At 35.5% G+C, this 7,631-nt stretch overlaps 1 protein-coding gene across 1 annotated transcript in view; it reads right to left on the bottom strand.

The window, feature by feature from the left end:
- Window positions 1-2,796: 2,796 nt before the first annotated feature.
- Window positions 2,797-7,631, bottom strand: part of LOC106468582 — a 7,668-nt gene continuing 2,833 nt past the window's right edge. The window contains exon 2 of the mRNA XM_013929019.2: window positions 2,797-4,275. Coding sequence (XP_013784473.1) covers window positions 3,002-4,275 — 1,274 coding nt within the window. The 3' untranslated portion in view covers window positions 2,797-3,001. The remainder of the gene's footprint in view (window positions 4,276-7,631) is intronic.

The raw sequence follows: 7,631 nt of genomic DNA, 5'->3' as shown, positions 1-7,631 counted from the left end.
TCAAAACCTACAAAATCTTCATTGCTTGCATTGTAATTATTTTTTTATTATTTAGGGAGTCATTATAACTAGTTATGTTTTTAAAGTAAAAAAACTACTATTGTTATAAATAACACTATTCAATTGAACTAAACTATGCATGCCTATTTAAAACGATTTACACATAGGCTTGTGTATATCGTATATATACATATACGTATATTATTCATACCTTCGGTGTATAGGACGCAAGCAGATTTTGACATCAAATTTTGGGGGTAAAAAAGAGCGTCTTATACATCGAAAAATACGGTAATAGACTGTTAGAAAGGATATGTTTGGTTTGACAGATAAATTAATTATATTGTCTGGTTTGAGGGTAGGTGAGAAATGAATTTCTCTTATGTACGTCACGAATAAATGTGTGATGCTTTTGGTATTGGTGAAGAAGTTAAGAGAATAGACAATGACTATTGTAATAGAAAGATAGTAATAAATAGACATCTTCCAATTAGTACATGACTAGTAGGGATCCCTCAGTGATCTGATTTGAGACGGTAGTTCATTATTTGTGTCATAAATTTGGTTAACTTCATGAACAATAAGATGTTTGGAAGGGCCGAAACTGTTAATAATAATTCCATTGCGATTATTCAGAAATTAAACTAAAATATGAAATTCAGTTGCTTGTTAAGAAAAGTGCCGCGTCACATCAAGACAACAAACAATTCGATGTGATATCAGACTACTACATGATAAACATATGTATAATTATTAATTTTTTTGTTTTATTTTGCTGTGATTTTATTTGTGAAGTTTGTAAAGACATATATATATACGACTTTTTTGAGATTATTGTCATGGCTATATTATATTTTTTACGCAGTGTTGTTTGTATTGTTTACATATCTTTTTATTTTGTTTTCCTGTAAAACTTCCCATGAATATTAACGATAACACAGGCCTGCGAAATTAAACTTCATACAAGTTGATTTTGGTTTTAATAACGGATTTTCCATAACTAAGCTATGCAGACTTCGAAAATAAGATTCATTTGTTTTCTATCACGTAATGATTTTTTCCAAATCGGGAAGAAAAAAGAACAACTCTTATTTAGATCAAATTATTATTTCGTTTACCACAATGAACATTTTTTATTATTATATTTGGGTTCTAAAACGATTGATAAGACTCTCACATCGCGACTGGTCTAGAGAAATCTATATCCAGTGGTTGTCAATATTTTGTTTGTTTGTTTGCTATGGATTTCGCGCAAAGCTACACGAGGGCTAACTGCGCTAGCCGTCCCTAATTTAGCAGTGTAAGACTAGAGGGAAGGCAGCTAATCATCATCACCCACCGCCAACAACTCTTGGGCTACTCTTTTTACCAACGGATAGTGGGATTGACCGTCACATTATAACGCCTCCACGGCTGAAAGGGCGAGCATGTTTGGTGTGACGGGGATTCGAACCCGCGACCCGCAGATTGCGAGTAGAGCGCACTGACCACCTGGCCATGCCGGGCCCGTTAAAATTTTAAGCATAAAAAAATGTGACCCAATTTCAATGAAAATGATTCACTTATGTAAAAGTACATATGACGTTTTGTAAAAAAAATTTTGTTTGTGATGGAGAGAAATGGACTTTGGGTACAGGAACTACTGTAGAACATGTAAAAATTTCAAGACAAATTAGCCATCGCAAGCCTGTGTAACTTAGTTTTACACACGAATTCTTTCTTCATTGTTACGTAGAATTTTTTTTCAAACATTAATTTCATTGTTAATTTATTATTCAATTTAGAAAGTCGCTCTTGTAGAAGTTGTAAAAACACAGAAGTGAGCAACTTTAAACATTCTCTTTTGGAAACAGACGTTGTTTGATTAAATCAGACATTAGACACCCTTATAAAAGTTTCATTTGAGTCAAAACTAATAATGGATGCTGAATTTTTTTCTTAATTTATTTAAATACTTTAAAGAGTAATCCTGCAGGAAAAAAAAAGAGCAGTTGTGCTTCAAAAACTTTTATAATCGTGTTATTATGAAATTCCAGTTGTTATCTATTAACAGTTAGTTGAATAAAAATATTAATATGTTTTAAATGAAACTTGTAAGGTTTGGTAAATAAATATAGAAAACTTCTCACATACATAAGGCATGATATTCATGTTTTGTTTATTATATATTATCAAAATCCTCAATGGTGAGAAAATGTTAAAAAACGTATATATATATTTATATTATAAATTGCTTCTTGTTATAATAAGACAAAAACTATAGTAGTGATGATATTTTGTATAGAAATGATTAAATAAAAACTAGTAAAATAAATTGATTAATAAACATATTTAAAGCTTAATACAGTAACTAGTATTAATTTAAAAATCATAGATGTGTCACTGCAATATACGCTATAAATTCTGGATATCATAAAAGCATTACAGTATACTGTCCTACTTAGACCGGTTCAACCTTTGAACCTCAAGATGTAAGGGGGATACATCAAAAATGTTCACATTCTTCAACAAAAAAAATGCAGATTTTTACGGAAACGAATGCACAAAACAATTAACCAACCACTTGACTACTTCAATCTACACTTTCCATTGTTAAAATTTGAAATTTCTGAAAGTGTATATGTACCTAACTATGAAATTTGACGAACAGTAGTATATTTGAAAATAAAAATAACGTAAAAAAACTAACTGGACATATTTTCTAAATGTTTCTATGGTATTATAAAAATGAATAATTTGGAAGAAAATGAAACGAATGATAAGTTTTCTAGATACAAACCTGCTTTGAAATATGTGTTTCAGATTATTCTATTTGTTTTCCACGTACGTTGTAAGATACATTGAATCGAACTGAAAAAATTATAATTCAGTTTATTTATAACAAGCTTATATTAGTTTGTTTATTTTCTGCTTGTCTAATGGACAGAATTTTATTTAGGTTATTACATTTGTCTCGTTACACAATATTAAGTATATATTTAGATAAAGTCAAAATGCGAATTTATAATACTGCAATTGGCAAGGAATTAAGTTCCATTTGCACTGCCTTTTGGACAGGCCCAGTTATAGCATCAGCTATGGTCATCTTCAATGCATTAGTAACTAAATTGACAATGATTTCAAGAACTAAGTCCATTGATCCAAGGCCTTTTACGTCTACCCAAAGATGACGAATTTTTTCGATTTTAAATGCTTCAATCAGAGGTTTTTTTCCGCTTTGGAGCTCTTGTCTTACTCTCAGGTACACCGAAATGGATCGTATTGAGAGGAAAGCAAATCCAGTAGGACCAATTCCCATGATGTTAGCAGACCAATCATAACCTCCTGTGAGATTACTGAAACCTATACTAGCCTCCAGAATAACAGCGTTATCTTCGTAGGTTATCAGCACGTCGCCAGTGCGATGGAGTGTCGATAAGCCAATTAGTATTCCATTGACAATTTTTACCTCACCATAGAGGCGAAAAAATAATAACTTCTTCTGGAAAGATTTTTTATGGTCAGGCAGTTTAATGGGGTCAAGGTTATTGTTCTTTAACTGCTTAGAAGCTCGTCTCAATGCATCATCAAAAATGGTAGTCGACTCGGGATCAATAAAACTCTCTGGAATGTGATGTAACTGTGCGTTTAATTCTTTGTGCAGGCTTTCTCTCATTTCCTCTAACATAGACTTTTTAACCTGATCAAAAATTATACCACTAAGCTGATTGAGAACAGTATTACTGATACTTGACCAGGCTCCTCCTCCAAAAAGATTATCGAAGTGTAATTGGATATCGGAGACCTCGATATCAATGTCAATAGAATCTACTTCCAGAGTTTGATTAACAGCCACGATTTGTAATTTCGCGCGACCAAGAGTAACGATATCCGAGATGTTCATCCAGAATTCTCCTCCTCCATCAATAGAAAAGAAGGTAACAGATCCTTTCAGCATATACTCTCCTTCCAGCCTCATTAACTGTACAAACATCTCCACGCTTGCTTCCATAGTAGCTAGATTCACCTGTGCCTTTTTCACTTCCAATCCTTTCAGCCCGTACAGTTTCAGGTCCCATAGGTGACCATTTACAGTTGAAAACATGGTATCGCTGCTTATGTTGAAGTTTGGAACAGGAAGTGGGTCATGAATAAATTCTTGTATAATCCTGCTGGGATTAAAGGTACCATTTCCATCACTTCGAGCTTTACCGATAAATTCTTGAAGCCGAGAACTTAAAACTTCTTCTACTTGCCTTCGATATCGGTTGTGCTGATACTCATTGGAAACTTCATCTATTTCAACACATACAAAAACAAAGTTTAAAAGAAAAGAAAAAAGTCCAGATTCTATTTAATAGTATTTTCTAATCACTGTATTTTTATATTACAAGGGTTATTTATATTACTTAGAGTTGGGTGTTTGGTTCCATGGATTTAATATTAAAGTGGACTATTAGTACTCTGACCTTTCCTTCAAGAATTAAAAGATTCACCCTTGTATGTACGAAAATGTGTCGCTACGGTACTTATAATATCTAGCACGATAATGCAAAGAGTTTTAGCCAATTCAGTAATACAGATTTTTCCAAGTTTCCAGGTGTTGATACTGAACGTTATTAATAGGGCAAAATCTACCCGAGATACTTCGTTAGAATTTCTATGCATGTTTTTGATATGAAAAAAAGATTAGTTTTAAAGAAGGTAGTGTACTTATACAGAAGCTGAGTACGTTATATTAAACGATTTCGGAGCCTCACCACGTCATTACAGACCATGTCGACACGTTTGGAAACGTTCTATCTAACGACCATTCTTTTCGACAATAGCCCTACAACGTAGTTACATTGCAAAAGACTTCATTGTAAGACTGTCATGTCTAAAACAAACTCATTCTCTCTGCAGGCTTACCATAAACCATTTATTGTATGAGGACAACGGTTTTACAGCTCTCAACAGTCCAATTGCAAAGAAATTCATAATCGTAGTGTTGAACAACTGGACTGGTATGTCTTCGTATGGAATAGCACGAATACTCGTTTCGTTTCCTAACTGCTAGAAGTATACGATGGTTGAGCAAATGTGTCATGGAAGCAATTTATGTAATCGTAACTTGTGTCGTTTTTCCAGACGGAAATCCTCTTTCATTATGTTGCGTATTGTTGTCTGAGCCACGTGGACGGGTTTCGCCACTGCCCTTTGAATTTTCGTAAATTCTTACCTGTAACAAGGCGCCGCATTTCGCTTACCATAGCTGGGGTACGACTATTGCAGGCATCTTTCTGGATGTTTCTGGTGCCCCAAGTTGATCCATATTCCTTTGCTTTCCAGTATCATTAAGTATAATGGTTATGTCCCTCTTGGAAATCCTAAATCCCCAGTCTGAACACATATTTATAATCTGATTGTATGATAACTTCTTGTCCCAAAAGCAATCAATTTTTGATGGGATCACACTATTTATGAACGCCAATGTCAAAATGTAGTTTTATTACATACATAACCACCATGGCGTTATAGCGACTATAATCTCACGTGACTAACTGATTTGCATATTCGAAAAACGTTGTAATATAACGTGCTCTCTGTATACCATATTCAATTTCTAAGCATTTTAGAATTTTGAGGGGATATAATCTCTTACTTAATCTAGAAATGATGAATGCCATATCTCGAATATGGATATGTATTGCCCAGTTGTTGTATTTGAAAACTGCTATAATTATTCTCAAATTTCTTACGCATTACCTTCCATACAAAAATTACAATATACATTAAATAGCTTGCCTCACTGTAAGCTATCTTCACGATTAAAAACGCTCTTAGAAATAATTGGTTTATTAGTGGTTCATCAATATAATTCACATTTGGTTAATAGAAAATCCTATAAAAACTGATAATATCAATAATAAAATTATAAATTGGCATGAACCTACACCATCTATCCATTCTGCAAAACCCAATTTTGAAACCGGCAAAAAAGAATCATAAAACTGTATGCATGGTCTTGTAAATTTATAAATGGTTATCATTATTTCGTCAAGCTGCTTGGATTTCGTGAGACCAAATGGAATGGAGCATGAAACATCATATTAAACACAGGAGAGAACATCATTTACTCGGGATATGAGGATGAAAACCACCCTTACACAGAAGTAGTCATCCTGATATCAGCAGATGCAACAAAGGCCATGATGGAATTGGAACCAGTGTCACCCAAAATCATAACCACGAAATACAACTCAAAGGGGTGGAAGAAACAATCACGCAGTACTACGCTTCCAATCAACAATGCAGAAGAAAAAACCAAGCATAAATTCTATGAAAGCCTTCACAGCGTTCTTGACAAACTTCCCGACGATATCTTAAGATCCTCATGGGAGATTTCAATGCCAAAATTGGAGCTGGCAGCCACAATTATGAACTGATTATGGGACAGAATGTGCTTGGGGCCATGAATGAGAATAGCAAGCACTTTGCAAATTTCTGCACATTCAACGACTTTGTGATTGGAGGAACAATTTTCCCCAAAAAAATCAATGCACAAAAACATATGGACCGCACCTGATGGACACACAGGGAACCAAATCAACCACATCACTATCTCTAGAACATGGAGACACAGCCTCCTACACATGAGAGTGAAAGATGTGTGGATACAGGATCAGATCACAATCTTCTCTTTGGAACAGTTCGAGTAAAGCTGAGAGCTTTCAAGAGCGGATCAGGCAGAATGCACCACAAGTACAATGTGCAGAATCTCAGGGCAAGAGAGACAGCAGATAAGTTCCAATGCCAGCTGAAGAACAAGTTTGAACTTTTGAGTGACCTCATCAAAGAAACCATCGAGGACCATTGGGCCAAACTCCAGGAGACCTTCCAGAGCACTTGTGCTGAATTATCAGGCAAAAAGAAGAAAAAGCACAAGGAATGACTCTCACAAGCATCACGGGGCCTTATTCAAGGAAGAAAGGACCTCAAACAAAGAGTCAACAGATGCACCAACCAGGAAGAGAAACACGATTTACTGGCATAGTACTAGAACCTCAACAGAGAAATGAAGAAGAGCACCAGACGAGACAAGAGAGCTTTCGTTGAAGGACTCACAGAGGAAGCATAGACAGCAGCAGGGAAAAAGGATATGAAGACATTGTACAACATCACCCATACACTACAAGAAAGAACTCCAGTCAGGACAGGCCTGTAAAGGACAAACATGGACAGACTATCAGCAAAGAAGCAGACCAACGAGCTTCATGGGTTGAGCATTTCAAAGGGATATTCAACAGAGATCCCCCTGCACAACACCCAAAGACCAAACCAGCACCTGAGCTTATGAATGTTAACACCAACCCCCAACAAAGCAAAATATTACAAAGGTTCTCAAACTCCTGAGAGGTGGGAAAGCAGCAGGTCGAGACGACATTCTACCAGAAGCCCTAAGGACAGATTTTCAAATCACCACAGAGATCCCCCTGCACAACACCCAACGACCAAACCAGAACCTGAGCTTATGAATGTTAACACCAACCTCCCCCCCCCAACCAAAGCAAAATAATCACAAAGGTTCTCAAACTCCTGAGAAGTGGGAAAGCAGCAGGTCGAGACGACATTCTACCAGAAGCCCTAAAGACGGATTTTCAAATCACACA

Source organism: Limulus polyphemus, unplaced genomic scaffold, assembly GCF_000517525.1.
Source record: "Limulus polyphemus unplaced genomic scaffold, Limulus_polyphemus-2.1.2 Scaffold89, whole genome shotgun sequence".
Classification (NCBI taxonomy): domain Eukaryota; kingdom Metazoa; phylum Arthropoda; class Merostomata; order Xiphosura; family Limulidae; genus Limulus; species Limulus polyphemus.
This window is presented reverse-complemented; position numbering and strand designations above follow the sequence as displayed.